A 19278-nucleotide genomic window follows, 5' to 3' on the forward strand; every position below is an offset into this window, starting at 1 on the left:
TTCTGGGCTCCCTGTTCTAACTGCAAGAAGCATCATTCTTCAGCAGGCACATGCACATGTGCCTTTATATTGCTTTATAACACAATTACATCTGGAAGCAGAAGCAGCCACATTTTTAATAATCAGTTAACTCCGTTCTGGTCAGGGGAAAAAACAAAACAAAACAAAAAAAGAGCCCTCTTCATCATGCTCCTTTAGAATTTGTTATCTTTGTGCAACCAATCGTATCGACCCAGTTTTGTTGTTGTTGGTTTTTGTTAGAACCCGTGTTTTAAAGGGTCAACAGTTGACATAAACTTTCTTGCTACAGATTTGATGCCCACGGGCAAATCCTGCCTTTCTCCCCCTGAACTCACTTGGCTGATGAGTCATCTGGGGCTTCTCAGGAGAGCACATTTCAAACGGATTTCCACTTCAGGGAACGTAGGAGTAATTTTCTGGAGACACAGTACATTGCAGGTATTTGAGTCCTAGGGAACTTTTTTCCCTTTTTCTTTTTAAATTTTCCAGAACATTTTATTGATTGATTGAGAGAGAAACATCTATCTGTAGTTCCACCTATCCATGCATTCATTGGTTGATTCTTCTATGTGTCCTGACCCAGGATCAAACCTACCACCCTTCAGTGTGTGGGCCAATGCTCTAACCAGTGAGCCATGCCGGCCAGGGCCCTAAACGATATATTTAATTTTGTCTATCTTTGAACTTCATAAAATCATATAGTATGTATAGTCTCGTGTCTGTATTCTTTCACTTCATGTTATGTTTCTAAGATTTCTGTATAGACTTCCATAGGCTATACTATCCATTCTCATTGCCACATAAAATTACATTAAAAAATGTACCACAAGTTAATTTATCCTACTGCTGTTGGATATTAGGTTCTAATTTGGGTTCAGTAGGAACAATGTTGATTAAGAAACGTTGTACATGTCTCCTAGAGTATGCATGCATGGATTTCTCTAGGTTTCATACCTAAAAGTAGAAAGCCTGAGTCATGGGTAGATGTGTCTTCAACAATCCTAGTAAGGTTGAACTGTTTTCCAAAATGGTTGTGCCAGTTTACTCAGTCCAGCATTGTATCAGAGTTCTTGCTGCTCTACATCCTTGCCAACACTTGATAATTTTTAGACTTTCAGAGTTTTTCAGAGGTAAGGTGGACCATGTTAGGTGGACCAGCCTCTCGTCTTGTAATTGTATAAATGGAAAATCTTACAAAGTGATAAAATATAATATATATCGACAGATTGATTTGATCCTTGTCATTGTTGCAGGGAATGTCCCAAGAATCAATAAAAGATCATGGCTGACATTAAGACCCTTTATGTTCTATGTTGTCATATGAACTCCTTGCTGTCTTCCATCTTAACACCTGCCACATGCCTGTGGCCTGAATATTGTCTCTGATGACCCTTACTCCATTCCAATTAATCTTTTGGGACTTAACTACCATTATCTCTTGTGCTTAGAGCAGTGCCTGTCACATAATAGGTACTTAATAACATTTGTAGGATGAGTTAAAGAAAATATTGACCGTACCGTTTATCTCCCAGATCATCTTTCTCAAAATCTCTCTTTTCTTTTGATTATACTAATTATGAAGTCCTGGCCCAAGGGGAATATGAAAACCTTCCTCCTTAAAGTCTGACTGTGAGATGTGGAACAGGCTCTGGAATATATCCAAAAGCTGCCTCTTTAGCTATATAGCAGAGAGGTCTGGCCATTGTGGCTTCAGAAGAGAGAGCGCTTTCCTCATCTACATTGACAGGACACCACTGCCTTCTACAACATAAAATGCAAGGGCTATAGAGTGTCCAGTGTGTACCTCTCCCACCAGTTTCACAAGTGGGGAAGTTGAAGCTCATGGTGAAAGAGGTTGGCCAGGTCAGCCGGGCAATCAATCAATGGAGGAGTCAGGATTAGAACAAGTTCCCAGGTCAGTGCTCCTTCTCCCCGCTCCCACCTGAGCCTCAAGCTCAAACTGCAGAATATTAGGAACTCTGGAAGTGAAGAAGTGATTTATGACACATCAATATCACATAATTTTTAAAAATGATGCTTTAAGATACAACATTGGTCTTGACCTACCTTTAAAAATATTAATTTTAATGGCTATTTCGAAGGCCTTTCATGACATAGACCACAGGTGTTACCTGGGGCTGGAGCAGCTGTCTGCAGCTCTCAACATGCAGTCATGCAAAATCCTAAGTAACATTGTCAGTCTCTACATGGTGTTTCACAGAGGACTACCTTGGACCTTCAGCAACATCCTTGCCATAGATCTTTGGAAGTTCTGGTCCTGAGAAGTTTGTCTTGATAAATGGAAGCTCTGATCACATTAAAAATAGAAGAATCAGGGACAGTTTCTGGAAAGTAAGGGAACCCATCACCTGATACTGAAATTCATAAGGGAAGTCACAGTGGAGATGCTCCTGGCTTCTGACTCTTATTGGGGGCTTCTCCAAAGATGGGTAGCAACTGCATTCCCTTGCCCAGTTCTGACATTGTGACCAGTGGCATGCATGGTGAGGTGGTAGCTGGGTGCCACCTGTAGTGGGGAAGAGTTATCACAGAGCAGAAGGACACATCAGAACTGGACATGCCCATGCTGGAGTGGCCTCACTTGGGTGCAGGGCTAGTGGCTTCCTTACTGGTGGATTCACCTACATTTTGTATTAAGCTAGATGTGCTCATGTTGACTTGATCACTAAGGCCTCTAGTGACACTGTCATAGGAGGGTGGGAAAGACGTGGCAGATGCAGTTTCAGATTTGTCTGGAAGCACACTATTCTCATTTCCTACGAATGCAACGAAGTCTTCATCTGGGAGTGACACGGCCTCCTCTTCAGCGCTGGCCACACATGGGGGACTGACGATTGTCCTGGAGCGGTGGAACACATAGCTCCGATAGGCCTTTTGAATGACAGTGGCTGAAATGTCTTCTTGCTTCCACCGGAGGGTGGTGGCTATTGGTTCATAAGATGCTTTTGAAAGATTTGTTGCCATAAACTTCTCCTCCATATTTGCCTTCAGAGAATCCAACTCCCCAGACTCTCCCAGAACATTCTTGGTGAAGGCAAAAAGGATGTCCAAACAATGGATCTTATCTCCAGGGACCAAGGGAAGGTCCATTCGGATTAATATATTCCGATTGGGTTTTGGGATTTGCAAGGGGCCAGAGAGGGTGTCTGCAAAGTCTGAGAGGGCAGAAAAAGTTATAAATTGGGTGGCTTCTGGGTCAAACTTTTCCCAGGTCTCATAGAACATGTCAAAGTCGTCCTCGCTCAGGGGCTCGGTGCTCTCCTCTGTGGCCACATTGAAGTTCTCCAGAATCACTGCGATGTACATGTTGACCACGATGAGGAAGGAGATGATGATGTAGGTGGTGAAGAAGATGATGCCCACAGCTGGGCTCCCACAGTTCCCCCGGGAGCCATTGCTGTTGGGCAGGTTGGGGTCGCAGTAGGGGGGCCCCGTGTTGAGGATGGGGTTGAGGAGACCATCCCAGCCAGCCGACGTGGTGATCTGGAAGAGGCACAGCATGCTGTTGGCGAAGGTCTGGAAGTTGAACATGTCGTCGATGCCAGCCTCCCACTTGACATGGGGGAAGGTGGCCATGCCGAAGATGGAGTAGATGAACATGACGAGGAAGAGCAGCAGCCCGATGTTGAAGAGGGCAGGCAGGGACATCATGAGGGCAAAGAGCAGCGTGCGGATCCCCTTGGCTGCTCGGATCAGCCTGAGGATGCGGCCGATTCGGGCCAGGCGGATGACTCGGAGGATGGTTGGGGAGAAGTAATTTTCAAGTGATGAAATAATTGCAAAAACCACCAGGCCTTAAACAGAGAGAGGAAATGATCTAAATTAGTACTCCCAATTGTGATCCCTGACACAGTTAGCTGTGATCGCACTCCTTCATCTTGGCTCCAGATGAACTTACACGTGTGCATCTGTATTCAAAGACTGTGAGCCCTTCTAGCCTGGCACAGCGGTTGGCATTGAGTAGGGGCGTAGTAAATGCTAACTGCAGAAATCCTCTCTCTCTCAAGTAGTCTCACCCTTCCTACCATGTTCTTACCTTTCTATCCATCCAGAATATCTTTTAGTCAACCTCCACGGTCAAAACCCTATCTTCTGCTGCGTAATTCAGCTGGAAGTGACTGCACCCTATTCCATAAGCTCACAGTCTATTGTCTGCTTCTGTCCATGACCCCGAGCCTGCTCTTCCCTGAGAATTCAGCCTTTGGGTCATGCCTTTTCCTCCACCCTGGTCCTGTGCTCTATGAAGGCCACGACCCCCTGTGATTCATCTCCCTATTTCCTACTGTGAAGATTGACTAAGTTCCTGGCACAGGGTCCGGGGGATAATTGTACAGAGACTGGTGTTAATTACAAGGGGACCTGAGGAGTTTGGCAACTTGCTGACAGCTAAAGCAGAATGGCTTTGAATGACCAGCTGTCTGCATAATGGCTTTTATTTGTTTCTTTCACTTTCCAGCTGTGTTTAAACTATTTGTTAGGGTCTGGAGATGGGCATGTTTAAGGTCAGTTACAGCCCCGACCCCACCATGAACAAGGTTGGAAAGATGAAGAATGCATATGTCCCTCCATCTGGTATCTTACTTGAAGAATTGTAAAGCTTGGTCTTGGGGAACTGTGGGACTTATCGGGACTACCAAAGATTAGGCAAGGCGTTTAGGTAAGACATGATTCAAAACTTCTTAGGACAAACGGTGAGGGGTATGGTAGCAAGCTCTCTCCTTGCCAGGATTCCCTTGACCCTCTTCTCCTAGTTGCCTTTTATCATAGGAACATGAGTAGTGACAGTATTGTGTTGGAAGGTGGAAGGAAGTGGGAGGAGACTTGGGAAATAATTATAATTTTTGATTATAAAGTCTTAATGAAAGCCTCTCTCCTAAAGTCCACTTTAACTAGGACATTATATGGACACATAATGGGTACATAATGTGTCCATATAATCTCCTTAGATTCTGCCAGCCAGCTGGTCTATGTCTACTTCAAGGAGAATAAGTGTTCATAGTTGTAACATTTAGATACTCAATGCATGTCTTGCTGGTGGGAAGGAAGAAAGGGAGAGAAGGATGGACAGGTGGAATCTATCTGTCACTTGTTTTCCAGCTGTCTCTCAGAGTGAGTTCTACCCAGGGACACGTTGCTGTGTAGGTCACAGGAACTGGTAGTTAAGGTGTCCACATTATAGAATTGAGTACTTTAGGTATATTTTATTTCTACAAATAAGTTCCCTTCTCTGAAATCATATCAAAATGGACTTTAGAGTCTGTCACTTTGGAAGGCAAACGAACAAAAGAAACTTCCCATAAAAACCAGCAGCAACAAGAAAATAAAACAAAACAACAAAACAAAAGTACATTACCCCACCCCCCCCACCCCTACCCCCCTCCCACCCACCACTGCCACCACCACCAAACGACTAAACACAACCCAAGGCTGTATTTCAGCACCAGGTAGGGAGATTGATGAAGTGTTGGCAAGGCGAGCTTAGATGCTATTAGCTTTTGATTGGAAACCAATGGAAAGTTAAATCTACAGTTCTGCCCTGATATGAAAAGGTAGCAGGTCAGGATGTATTTATAATGCAAAGTAAAGCTGGTGTGCTGGGATTTGGCTTTTATAAGGCCAAACTTTGGCTAAACCACAAGGAGGCCAGGGACAGTTTCTCAGTTGTTGGAGGGAGACTGCTAGTTCATTAGAACATTAGCCTGTCTAATTTCAGCTCCACCCTTTACAAATTGTATAACTTTGCATAACTTTCCTAATCTCTGGGGCTCAATTTTAAATATATAAAATAAGAATAATGACACTGCTTTCACATGGCGGCTGTAAAGTTTCACAGCGACTAGCCTAGGGCTCAGAACTCAGCAAACACTCAATTATGGTGGCTCCCTTCTCCACTTTAGCCTCTGACTCTGCTCATTTTCTCTGAACAACTTTGTCCCCCAAATACTGGGCCCATCATTCAACAACACCCAGACTAGACCATAATAGCATTGATCTCTTGGCATTGATCCCTTGACTTTTCTATCACTCATATTCCTTAAGAGGAGAGTTATACAGAGATTTAATTCCAGACTCTTGACTTAAGAATCTCCTTTTCAACAATCTCCTCCCAGACTTTCTTCATTCAGTTGGCAATCCACCTCCTTTTTCAGAAGGTGTATTTTATGACTCACTTCACATCACACCACCCACTCTCTGATTTGAAGATCATAAAAATAAGGCCCACTGGAAACTCCATCATCTGAGGTTCTCTGGAGGAGCTATTGTTCCCCATCAGCCTCCAAAATTCTGGTGATGGTTGTGTACACAGCAGGTGCCTGAAGACACCAGGACAGCATGGAGAAGGTCAATGCAATCTCTGCATTTGACTGAGAGGCCCAGGGGCATTTTAAATCTGCTGTGCTCGGAAGGAAGCAAACACTGGGCTCCTCCAATGTATAACGTGTTTCAAAAGTCTGTTTGTTGTCCCCCTGGTTTTGAAAGAACAGCCAAGCCAACCCCAAGCAGAGGCTGGGCTTCCCCACCATGTGTGATGCCCACTTACTCCCGATGGAAAGGACCACGACGATGAAGTCAAACACATTCCAGCCGTTCATGAAGAAGTATTGCCTCAGAGCGAACATCTTCAGGACACACTCTCCGGTGAAGACAGCCACAAAGAACTGGTTGATTTTGTTAAGGATTTTCGTCTTTTCCTCGCTCTGATCATCTGTCTCCACCATCATGGTGAGCATGTTGAGGCAGATGAGGACCATGATGCTGATGTCAAAAGTCTGTCTGGTCACGATGTCAAAGACAAAGCCCTGGTACTTGTTCTGCAGAAACAAGACATGGCACGTCAGGGCCTTTTGGCCAACATCAATCAGGCATCTGGAGGCCTGTGTTCTCCATAGACAGGCTGTCAAAGTCTGTCTCTTTTGTCTCCCTCACACTCCACATCCAATCAGAAGCCAAGTTCTGTCCAATACACCACTCTTAGTTGATCCTACTTCATTGCCTCAATTCAAGTCCTCATCACCTCTGCTGGCCCCATGAAGTCACCAGGTACTTTGTCCTTGTCCATGCTCTTCCCTCCATTTGCAATGCCCTTCCACCCTGTCTCTTGGTATCTAAATCCCAATCGTCTTGAGTGATCTATGTCTCTTAAGCCTCACTTCTTCCAGGGAGTTTTCCTTAATCAAATCACACTACATTGCCCCTTCTTTAGGTTCCCACTGATCCTTTACGGTCAGTCTTGAGTTCTAGCATTTCATGTATGCTGCTCGTCTCTACTAGACAATGAGCTTTTAAATACAGGAGCCATGTCTTATTTAACTTCGTGCTCCTGTAGTGCCCTGCATATAGCGAGACTTCAAGAACTGCTTGCAAAATTATTGATTCAAGGGTGAAGTTATTGTGATGGTGCAACTTCTTCCTGCAAATGCTCTCTATTCCTGGGGCTGTGCTGATGTCTAAACCAATGCATGGACAAAGCATGGGGTTAAGTCTTGATTGTTTGCACTCTTGGAAAGAGGTAGAATGTCCTGGATAGCAAAGAGATCATTTCTATTTGGCTGTTTTTATGGCGTTTTAAGAAAGTTCCTAGCATGGCACTCTAGTCTTTCCTGTGCTGTTAACTTCGTAGTTTTCTGGGACTCCTTGATCTGAACTCCATTCTCCACTCCTGACCTTCTCCTGAGTTCACCTGCCTTGATCTGCAAACACCTCCTCTTACTTAGGGCTGATACTTGCTCCCCACCCCATGAACTCCAGGGCTAGGAGGCAGGCCCAAGATCCTTCTTGTTCCCCTCTGTCAATTCCAGACCTTTATTCTTGTGTCTTATAAAGTCCTTCCTTCTTGAAACTTGTGTCACTGATGACTGAGGCTCTTAGCCACACTTGGCCACTCTTGGCTATTATGTCTTAGTTCCGTAGCTAACTATCTAATGACCTAGTTTTTCATAATTTATAGAAAAATCTTCCCGAACCTCACATCTTCCCCAACTCCCACCCTATTTTCTCTCCACTTTCACAGCAAAATTTCTTGAAAGAGTTATGCGCAAGCACTGTTTCTTTCCCATTCATTCCTCAATCCATTCCAACATAGCTTTTGTCCCCATCCTGCCACTGAAATGGTTTTTGCTAAGATCACCAATGACCTCCATAATGCTAACTCCACGGACACTTGTTTGGCATTGATTACCAACCCCATCCATCTTGAAACTCTCCTTTTTTGGTTTTCATCATGCCTTACTTTACTGGTTCTTTTCTTAACTTCCTGGCTATTCCTTTTTGAGTCTTCTTTACATAGCCTTTAGATGTGAGAGTTCCTCAAGGCTCAGTCCTAGGCACCCTTTGCTTTTCAACCCATTCTTTCTCCCTTGGCAATCTCTCAAACCTGTGAATTAACATAAATGTGGTTTTTGCTAATTATTTTCTTGAGTCACTGGGCAGTAATCTCTGTGAGGGCAGGAACTTTGTCTATCTTGCTTACTGCTCTACCCCAGGATCTGTATAGTACCTGGCACACAATAGGTGCTCAATAAACAGGTGAATGAATGGATGACAGAATAGACAGCTTTGTTACCCATACCTTAAAAAAAAAAAGCCAATCCACTAGGGTTTGATTAAATTTACTTCTGCACAACAGGCACTTAATAAATGTGTACTATGTGCAAGGCTCTGCATGAGTGAGGGAGGAAGAGAGGAAGCTGTTAGGAGTCTCACCAGGAACTCCCAGGAGCTGCAAAGCAATCAGAGGGGAGAAGGGTTGTGACAGAGGCTGGTTCCTACTTTCTCCTTCATAGTGGGGATGAGTTGCTGCTGCCTTATGTGGTTAGAGCAAAGAATCAGACTCAAGTGGGCATGGTTCCGGCATAATTGCCCACTCACGTCTTTTCTGGAGTGGGAGGGGTATGGCTGAGCCAATAATAGTTTTCATTTCATCACTGAAAATGGTGAAAAAACAGAGCCCATTCATAGCCACATGACTTCAAATGAAACAGAACAGGTGACAACATTGCTAAGTTCCAGGCATTGAGTTTGCCCTGTATATTCAGACGCTGGGGAAGCAGCAGCTTGCTGGCTGCTCTCGGCTTAGCTTGTGGGCAGTGATCACACCCTTGCAGCCCTCAGTGCTGTCAGAGATGATGAAGTGGGTGACTGATAATGTGATATTATAGAGCCTATTATTTCCCCATAAAGTGGAGTATATAAAACCTGCTTTTAGTGACTTCTATAGTAAAGAACGTTATAGAATAAAATTTCTCAGTCTCATGGAAATCTTAGTTTTTGTTATGGATGTAGCATAAGGTTTAGAACCTGGGCTTCACCAGAGGTGATAAGCGGTATGTATGTGCATGTGTTGGAGGTCCCTACGTCATCCAGGTTGGCTGTGTTATGACATGGCATCCATGCAACTGTGGGTCAGAACTCCTGTGCCAATGCCCTGCTTATCTGACCAGCTTGACCTGTTGGGACTCCTAAGGGAAGAAGGTGAGCATTCTAGTGCCAATGGTCATGTGAAAAGAAAACTGGACCTGAGAAGGTGGATCTTATATGGCAGAGGAAATTTCTCTTTTTCTTTGGGTTTCTTTCTTAGCTCTGGACTTTGAGGAGGACAGGTAATCAGACTTGTGCCACCGGGTGGTGGATGCCAAGACGTTGTCTGCCATATGGATGCCAGCCAGGAGCTGGGATGGGCCTTGGCTGCAGTTGCTACTTGGGCCCTGCAGCATCCCTAAGACTTCAAAGTCTTGTTTGGATGTCCCAGCCTTGCCTCAGTTATGCTGAGGGGAACAAAGGGAAAAGTGTTTGCCATTCTTGGACCAGAATATGAAGGAGAGAGCCATGCTCCCCCACTAAAGCTAATATAGTATTGATAGTGATTATTGCCTGCTCCCTTCCCCATCCTAAGGGGTGATGAATCTCAGGAACACAGTTGGTCTATGGTCTCGCTTCCATTATCTATGTGAAGAACCTCCTCCCAGTGCCAGTCTTGGTTGTGGCTTAGTTAGGAAAAATGGTGATTTTGTTGCAGGTCTTCCTGCCCAACCATCAACCTCCACCTCTATTGTAGTGCCTGGCATTACAACATTAGTTCCTAGTGTCCTCTCCGCAGTTCCTTTATGAAATGCAGCCCACCCTGTCCCAGGGAGATTGTCTTCCTTCAGAGGAGGAAGCTATGGTGGCCCGTGGGATTGGTTGATGTGAGGGGAGAAGCTGAGATATTATAGAGAAATTGAGTAGTTTGTAGGGGGAGGTTCCAGAAGCCATTTTGATTTTTTTTTTTTTTTTTTACCAAGGGTTGTCCTTAGCTTAGAACTCCTTGGTGTCTGGTTCAAACATGGAGTCAACATCAGTCCAGCCATCAGTAAAGGCCAGAATGGACTCAGTTGCTTATTTCTCAGGAAGTCTGAGCATCCTCCAACTGTAGCCCCCGACTTGACTCTGATTGGCTGGGCTCAGCCTTTCACCTATATATTCCAACTTTGAGCCTGTTCCTGCCCATTGGACTGGTTGACAGAGGAGAATTCACTGAACTTGAAGGACTTTCCCTCAGGTTCACCCATGCTCACTCACGCCCAGTTATCTTATCTTATGGGGATTTGGGAGGAAACCTCTGCCTCTGAAATCCTATCACTCCCCATTCCCGATTGTAACATTTCTTACCAGAGCTGAGAATAGTAAGAAATTTATGACCACTGGTTCCAAGTAAAGTGTGCCAAAGTTCATAACACTTTTTTTCCTCCTGTAAATGTTTTTAAGACTCTGTATTCATGGATATTTTAGTAATTTATGCAAATCCCACGCCTTGATTTAGAAATTCTAATGTGGGTCTTTCTAATTCATTTAGGGAAAGTCCTGTCTCTTTGTTGAAAGTCCTTAAGCTCTGCCCTTGTTTGGGGAAGGGCTAAGGGGATTTTGCCATGGACAGTGCTTGTAGTTTTCTTCATAAATGTTGCATCTTAACCACAGAAAGGTTATATAAAGGGACAGGATGCCGATTCTATTCACTGGAATAGATGGCTCAGAAATTCTTTGAAGAGGTTCAGCTGTATATTTCCAGCATACCAACATCCCCACTCCTCCACTTCCATCAGAAGCCAGCCACAGGCCCCGGATGCTTTCCACCTTCTGGCAGAGGCCTGAGAAAAACTTAGATGGTAGGTATCATGTACGGTTTGGGTGCTGCATTTAACAGGAGAATAAAAGGGCATGCCTCTTAGGATCTTTGTGAATAAAGGAATCAAAGTGGAGGATGGCCCTAAGTTTTGGTCAATCTTTAAATACTAGAGTGGGATGATTTTTTTATTTCTATTGTGCCACCTGACCATGATCTTGATCAATCCAGGATCCAGAGAGGGTTGGTTTTGGCCATTTCCCCTCTTTCTAGCTGTAGGAATGGGGGGGAATATAGGGTAAGGCTAGAAATCCACTGCAACCTAGATCATAATGCATATTCACACAATGTCTCATCTCAGGGCTCTAACCATCCTTCTTATCACTTAGCCTAATCAGCTCTCAATCCTGTACTTGAACCCTAAAACTGCTGTGGAACTCAGTACTTCCCTAAACAGTTCTATCTGGAGTAACTGTAGAAGATATGTTCACTCTTTAAGACCAGAGTTGCTTCTTTTAGACATCTCTTTCCTTGGACCCGAGAATGCTCATTACCCTCATCCCTGAACTCAACCCATATCTCCTCCTCCACAGAGGGCACTGCCCAGCCCCTACCCAGCACAGGCATAGGCTGACAGGTTGGATTCATAGACACACTCGGGTAGAGGGAAGCTCTGGGACTCACCAGGGGCCGGGGGATAGGTTTCTGGGGCTTCTTGGAGCCCAGCTTCTTCATGGCGTTGTAGTACTTCTTCTGTTCCTCTGTCATGAAGATGTCCTGGCCCCCTAAGTGCAGGAGAGGATAACATACACCACTGTTATTAAAGCAGTTGGAGTCCCCCGGGTTATCAAAATCATGCTGTAGGGGAAAGACATCTCAACTTTCTCCCCTTTCTGCAGAAAGACATGCCAAAGCCAGGATCAAGGAGTGTCCTGCTTCTCGCCTACAGGAACCCAGAGATGCCACATGGACTTAGGTGGGGAGGGGTTGGGATTAGGACCCAAGGGGAAGGGATGGGTTGGTTCAAATCTGAGCCTAGAATCCAGCCTACTCATTCCAATAAGATCCATTGGTTTCTAGAAACTTATCTTGGCCAGGGGCAAGAGCTTACCTCAGGGACTTCTGGAACAAAGACCCTGGGACCCAGCCCCTCAACCCCTTCCTGGAGAGTTATTGCTTTATCCAAGGGTCTTTGGAGAACCCCTGACTGGTTCTCTGAAGGCCCTGCCGGTAACACTGCTCCCTGCTGTTACAGTGCTAGAAATTCCCCCACTGACGATGCCTTCCTCCCTTAGGATTGGATGTTGGTTTTTTTAGGGACCCTTTGAACTTCCTACATTCAACCCCTCACCTCCACTTTCATGACATAATTTTAAAGCCTCCCATTTCAATAGCATGTTTGTATAAATTAGTGACTGCACATGCTGGAAAGGGACTGAGATCTGTGGCATTTGAAAGGAGATTTCAGAAAAATCTGTGGCCCTGGCTGGTGTTGCTAAGTGGTTAGAATGGAGACACTGAAGGGTGATGGGTTCAACTCCTGGCCCAGTCAGGGCACGTGTGGTAGGCAACCAATTGATATGTCTCTCTCACATCAATGTTTCTCTCTTTCTCTCTCCCTTCCACCTTCCTTCCTTTCTACTCTCTCTAAAAAAATTCAAAGGAAAAATATCCTTGGGTGAGGATAAATAAATATATAACAGGTTGTCTGAGATTGGGTTCCTGTTTACTGAAGTCAGCACCCATGGAGGCAAGGGTCTTCTTCCCTAGCCTGAGGAGGGTTGGGATTCTGCCAACACTGGACGCTGGCCCTTCCTGACTCAGAGCTCTGGATGCCAGGGCTCCAGACAGAGGCAAGTGCTGGAGCCCCTTTTTTCCCTGTTGATACTCCCCAAGGGGTCACCTGGGACACACCCAACCCACTTGGTTGAAGTAGGAGGACCATGGCACTCTGGGAGAGAAGATGGGGACCCCAGGCAAGGTTGGGAGGCAATGCTGATACAGAGAAATACAACTCTTTCAGCAGCAGCCCAGACACCAAACAGAGGTGAGGGCAGCAACCAGGGGACAAAGGTCAGTGTTGGTATTAAAGGTCAAAACTGGGTTCCCCGTCAGGCATGAAGGGCTATGAGTAGTGTTGGCGTTAGTCATGAGGCCAGGGGACAAGAAGTATAAGATTGGCCATTACCGCAGAAACACCGGAACCCCACTTATCTTTTTTTTCTGTTGATTGAAGTTGTCAATTATGACCCCAACGAAAAGATTGAGTGTGAAGAAGCCGCCGAAAATGATGAAGATGACGAAGTACAAGTACATGTACACATTGTTCTCCCACTTGGGCTGCAAGTTCACCTGTGAGCAGACAAAGTAGGGCATGGAGATGAGGGGGTGTCTTAGTTTGTGTTCACCCCAAAAGCCAACCCTGAGACATGGACCTGGGTGCAGGTGGTTTATTTGGGAGGCGATCCCGGAAGCAGGAGTGAGGGAGGGGGAGGGTAAGCAGGAACAGGAGAAAAGCAAAGAAGGGGATGCTGGGAAGAAAGCCATTGCCATGGGCAACTGGCACTCTATCCTCTGGGGCCCTCTATGGAACCCTGTAGAACAGGCCTCAGGACTTGACCTCCAAGGGACAGGGAAGCTGGAGCATTTATCTACAGACTCCCCAAACTATCTGTGAGAGTTGCCCCCAGGGATGTTAAATCCCTCACCCTTGGGGGAGAGGCTGCTGAGCAAGGTCTGAAGCCCTGAAGAAAGTCAAGTCTCAGAGAATCAGAAACGCAGAATGCCAGTGAACTCAGAGCTGGGCCGAGAGGATGGGGCAGGGCACCTGCAACGTCTGCCGCCGTGGGAATGGTCTTTCCTCAACAGCATCCTTCTCTCCGTCTGGCTGCCATGGTAGACGCTGAAATTCTATCTCATCCCTTTGTTCTAGCCACTGCCTCTGCTCCTGCTCCTGCCAGGGAATGCCCTCACACTCAGTTCTTTATCTGCATTTTCCTCATGTAAGGGAAGTGTTTTCACGGAAGGAGAACAGGCTAGGTTGGCTTAAATAGCCAACAGTGAGCCAGCTGGACACTGCTCCAGAGAGGAATAGTGCCAGGGTGCTGAGTGGTCACCTCTTCTGGTACCAAGGCCACCGTCTTCACTCCAGTTCAAATAGACTGATGGTGGTGCAGGGGGCGGGGCGGGGCGGGGCGCGTAGGGCAAATGGACAGGAAGGCAGTGGGCAAGACTTACCCCTCGGGCATCGACAGCCGCATACATGATGTCCATCCAGCCTTTAAAGGTTGCCTGGGAACAAAGAGCAGTGGCTACTCAGTCTCTGCCCATGCATCTACACTGGGCTTTGTTTTGATTCGCTTACTTGTTTTTCTCATGGAGCATTATTGGTCCCCCTGGAGCCAGTTCTGGAATGTCTCTGTCTCCCAGGGTAGAGCACAATGCCTGGCACACCATAGCTATTCGGGGATTTTTGTCAAATGAATGCATGAACATATGGTGCATACAAGAACTTGTGGGTAACTGCATGACAAATGTATAAGCAATTACATTAACACTTGAATGGATGGAGTACTGAATGAACAAGTAGATGGATGAAGGCAAGTGATGAAGAATGAATGAATGAATGAATTGAAGTATGAATGTGGTTGACTATCATCATCACCAGCATTATCTATCACTACAATAGACCTAGAACATAATCTATTAGCCTCTAGAGCAGTGGTTCTCAACCTTCTGGCTCTTTAAATACAGTTCCTCATGTTGTGACCCAACCATAAAATTATTTTCGTTGCTACTTCATAACTGTAATGTTGCTACTGTAATGAATCGTAATGTAAATATCTGATATGCAGGATGGTCTTAGGCGACCCCTGTGAAAGGGTCGTTCGACCGCCAAGGGGTCGCGACCCACAGGTTGAGAACCACTGCTCTAGGGGCTAATTTGCAGAAGACTGAACATGTGGCTATACTATGTTTATTTTGTACAAGTTGTAAATTCTAACTCATTACCTGATACAATGCCATGACAAGCTTATCCTTTATTCTAGCCTATTAGCTCACACTGGCCTAATTGTACCTCTGGGAGATCATACTCATTGGTAAGGCCCTCTAGCCTCATGGTGTAGCCTGTAGGAATGACCTCAGCTCAAACTGAGTGCTCTCCCCTATATAGCATCTTCTGAAAGATCCCCATCCCTCCACGTTAAAGAGAGGCCAAAGGAAAATACATGATTGATTTCAGACTCACCACCTGCAGAAGCGCGAGGTAACCCATTGCAACGTTATCAAAGTTGACCTTCACGTTGACCCAAAAGAGGTTGCCAGTGTAGTTGTGAAGTCTACAATCAGATTCGTTATTCACAACGGTAGAAGACACAAGAGAAAAGTCTTTATTGGTCATGTTGATGCACCTCCCAAACATCCCTGAAAAGAAGTTCATGCCCATGATGCTGAAGATGAGCCAGAAGATGAGGCAGACGAAGAGGACATTCATGATGGACGGGATGGCTCCCACCAGGGCATCTACCACCACCTGGGGGGAAATGCAAAAGGACCTGGAACCCCACCAATGCCTCACCCCTTTTTGCTGGATCCAACTTCTTTCTATACTCACTCGGGCTGCTTCAAGAGCCAGTGGCCTTCGGAAGCAAGAGAAATGGGCTAATTAGTGCAGTAATTCAGACTCAGAAGACTGAGCAGGTGAAGTGGGTTTAAACCTTCTCTAAACTTCATCCAGGGCAGCTTTCAGTGTCTTCACTCAAGATTGAGGAGGTGGATGAGTTTACAAGTACACACATGCTCATTCAGGAGTGTGAGTATATGTGTTGTGCTAGCACATACAGACTTCTAGAAACTTGCTTTATTTTCCTTAAATACAACACATGAAATGGTATATGGTATTTGGTTAAGAATGAATGACAACCCAAATCCATATTCACAAACTTGCCTATTTGTACACTAACAACCTGGAGATAAAATAAAATAAATATCAAACTATTGCAGTCATAAGCGCATAGTGTTTATAAAGGTACAAGTTAATTTTAAAAATCTGCTTTTGTGTTTGAAGATCTGATGTCTGCTTTGAGTCATGGATGGAGGAAGAAGGCAAAACCTCACTTTCTATGCCAGGAGACCTTTGTAACTATGAGGAAGAGGAGGGGGGAAATGAACAGTCCCTCGATCTCCCCTAAAGCAAGGGCCAGGCATGTGAGCACTCCACCCTGAGGAAGACAGTGAGGGAAGGTGGGTGCTGATAGAGATATGTAAGGACGGGGATGGATAAAAGGAAAAACCCATAAGACCCATGACTGCGGTGGGTTGGAGAGAAGGTATATTGTAGTGGGCGTGGTGGAGGTGCTGAGCTGATGATGTCACTGCATCTAAATGAGTGTCAGAGGAGAGGCTCATTTGTCCTGAAAAGATGAAGAGCTGGGGATGTAGCGAAGATTCTGGCAATGAGGACGTCTTGGCAGGGTGGAGGGTGAGGTAAGGGATGCCTGTGGAGCCATGAAGCAGGATCAGTAAGAGTAGAAGTGAGGTCTGAGCCCAGGCAGGTGTGAGGTTTCAAGTGAGAAGGGAAGAGGGGCTCACAGAGGGACCCGAAGGGGAGCTAGGAGGAGAGTCGGGACACTGCAGCAGCACCAGTGTCCATGCAGAAGGGGGGACCCGGAGCTGACCTGTGGGGTGGGGCCTGGAGCTCAGGGTCAGAGGTCTGGAGGGCATAAGGGGGGAAGCGGTACCGAATGTTGCAGACCAGAGCCATTTGGAGATGGGTCTTACCCGCATGCCTTCAAATCGAGACAGAGCCCGCAGTGGGCGCAGGGCGCGGAGGGTCCGAAGGGCTTTGATGGGTGCCATGTCAGAATACTTCAGGATCTTCGCTATGAGGCTGATCAGTGATATCTGAGTGCGGGCAGAGAGCACAAACATCACTCTAGGGTCCCAGAGGAGCAGTTCTGGTGGAAGGAGACAGGAAACCCCTCCCAGCCCCACTCTGTCTAAGCCATGGTCCTCGCTCCCACCTTATTCTGGATTCCAACGAGAGTTCCAGAGACAATTCAGTCCCTTTCCTTGTATTAAAGACTCGCTCATCACTGATCTGAAGCTCTGGGAAAGGAAAAGCCAGTCTCCCTCATGGCCAGACCCTGCTAGGCAGGTGGCCAAGTTCCCAGTGCATTAAACCCACCTTCCCGTTCCCTTTAGGGGCACCAACCAGGTCCCCAACATCCTTGAAACGTTGATTGACTTTCAGAGACTTGGAGAGATGATGGTCCTTCATGAGGTTATGTGAACGTTTATTTTGAGGAATATAAAGTTAGTCTCAATTGTATTTGCTCAGTAAAACAAGGTGGAAAGTGTCCTGGTCTGGGTAGGGTCTAGTTCCCTCTCCACCCCTAATTTCTTTGCTGTTGTTGTTAATCCTCACCCGAAGATATTTTTCCATTGATTTTTTAGAGAGAGTGGAAGGGATGAAGGGAGGGAGGAGGAAGAGAGAAATAGAGGGAGAGAGAAAGAGAGAGAGAGGTGAGTCATATCGATTGATTGCCTATCACACATGCCCCAACAGAGTCAGGGATTGAACCTGCAACCCAAGTACATGCCCTTGACCAGGAATTGAACCCACACCCTTTAGTGCTCAGGTTGATGCTCCAACCACTGATCTACACCCGCCAGGGCTTGACCCTTGATTTTTTAAAAATTTTTTTTTTTTACTTTGGGTCAGTGTCATGTTAGCCTAGGTTGCACTTTCACCCTTTGTGAAATGACAGTCAGATTAAGAGAACTCCACGGCCCTACAGGTCAGAGTGACTAGCATGGGTCCATGAAAGCCAGCTTTGATAGACAGCTGAAACATAACGACTGAGTCCCTATTGGTCTGTTAGTTTCTCCAAGGATTGCAAAGGACACAAACTGACATGGAAAAATGGTCACACCTTCCAGGAACGCTGAAGGTGCCGGGGAGATACCATATGCAGGATCTTGCTAGAGACTGTGCACCAATCCTCGGAGATCCTACTGTACTATGACTGGCCGGCCGAATTCAGGCTTAGCTCATCCTGGCAGTTAGGTGGGGATGTACGCCGGAACTTCAGAAGGGGAGGGATTTATATTTGGGTGCTAGAGCCTCAAAAGATGCCTATTCTTGGAACGGGTGGCATATCCCACCAGGATAAAGAACTGGAATGAAAGGACCCACCCCTCCTTTCACCCGTGCAAGGCTCCAGACACCAGCAGGTGGCACCCAACTGCATGGCTGGCAGAGCAGGGAGGTTTGAGGCCAGCTCTATTCGGGACCCTATTCAGTCTTTTGCTCAGCACCCTAGAAAGCCTGGCTCTTGTGCGAATCTGCAGCTGGGACAACCAGGGGCTGGGGCCTCGCCATCAAAGCCTTTTCACCCAAACCCAGCTCAGCTCCCCCCACTCAGGGCACTTAGCCTCCCAGCTGGCCTCTAGGCTCCTGGAGTGCACCCATCCCATCCTTTCTCCACTGCAAATCTGACTATGAACATGTTTCTCCTTTACTCCCAACCTTCACCGGTACTTAGGATAAGCACCCTGAGGGTGAGCTCCACACTCTTTAGCCCAATGACACAGCCACAGCCTACTTTTCCACTCATATTTCACCCATATATTCCACCCAAATCAAATTGTTCCCTAAGTATACCTGTGTCTGCTCCTCTGCTCAGGGTCATCTTTTAACTAAGATTGCCGCCCTCCACCCTACCCGCCCCCCCGCCCCCAGTCCTCTTTGCACCTCCATGCTCCTGCTCATTTTTGTTGTTAATCCTCACCTCAGGATATTTTTTTCCATTGATTTTTAGAGAGAGCGGAAGGGAGGGGGAGAGGCAGAGAGAAAGAAACATCGATGTGAGAGAGACACATTGATCCGTTGCCTCCCGCACCAGGGCTGGGGGTTGATCCTGCAACCGAGATACATGCCCTTGACTGGAATCAAACCTATGACCATAGACTGATGCTCTAACCACTGAGAAAACCAGCTAGGGCTCCTGCTCATTTTAACCCCTATACCTAATGCCATTTCTTTATGAAGGCTTCCTAACCACAAACCCCACTGGGTGGAAGCAGGCTTCTGTCCCTGTGTACCTAATATGCTAATTACTTCCAACGGTGCTCAC

At 46.3% G+C, this 19278-nt stretch overlaps 1 protein-coding gene across 3 annotated transcripts in view; it reads right to left on the reverse strand.

Moving 5' to 3' along the window:
- Window positions 1–2120: 2120 nt before the first annotated feature.
- The window catches only part of SCN10A (sodium voltage-gated channel alpha subunit 10), an 80735-nt gene continuing 63577 nt past the window's right edge, over window positions 2121–19278 (reverse strand). For all 3 annotated transcript variants that reach the window (XM_059662930.1, XM_059662929.1, XM_059662928.1), the window contains 7 exons: window positions 16922–17044; window positions 15390–15674; window positions 14378–14431; window positions 13355–13492; window positions 11825–11929; window positions 6584–6854; window positions 2121–3836 (listed from right to left, as the gene is read on the reverse strand). In XM_059662930.1, the coding sequence (XP_059518913.1) occupies window positions 2620–3836; window positions 6584–6854; window positions 11825–11929; window positions 13355–13492; window positions 14378–14431; window positions 15390–15674; window positions 16922–17044 (2193 nt within the window). In that variant the 3' untranslated portion in view covers window positions 2121–2619. The remainder of the gene's footprint in view (window positions 3837–6583; window positions 6855–11824; window positions 11930–13354; window positions 13493–14377; window positions 14432–15389; window positions 15675–16921; window positions 17045–19278) is intronic.

Source organism: Myotis daubentonii, chromosome 14 (genome assembly GCF_963259705.1).
Source record: "Myotis daubentonii chromosome 14, mMyoDau2.1, whole genome shotgun sequence".
NCBI classification, from domain to species: Eukaryota; Metazoa; Chordata; class Mammalia; order Chiroptera; family Vespertilionidae; genus Myotis; species Myotis daubentonii.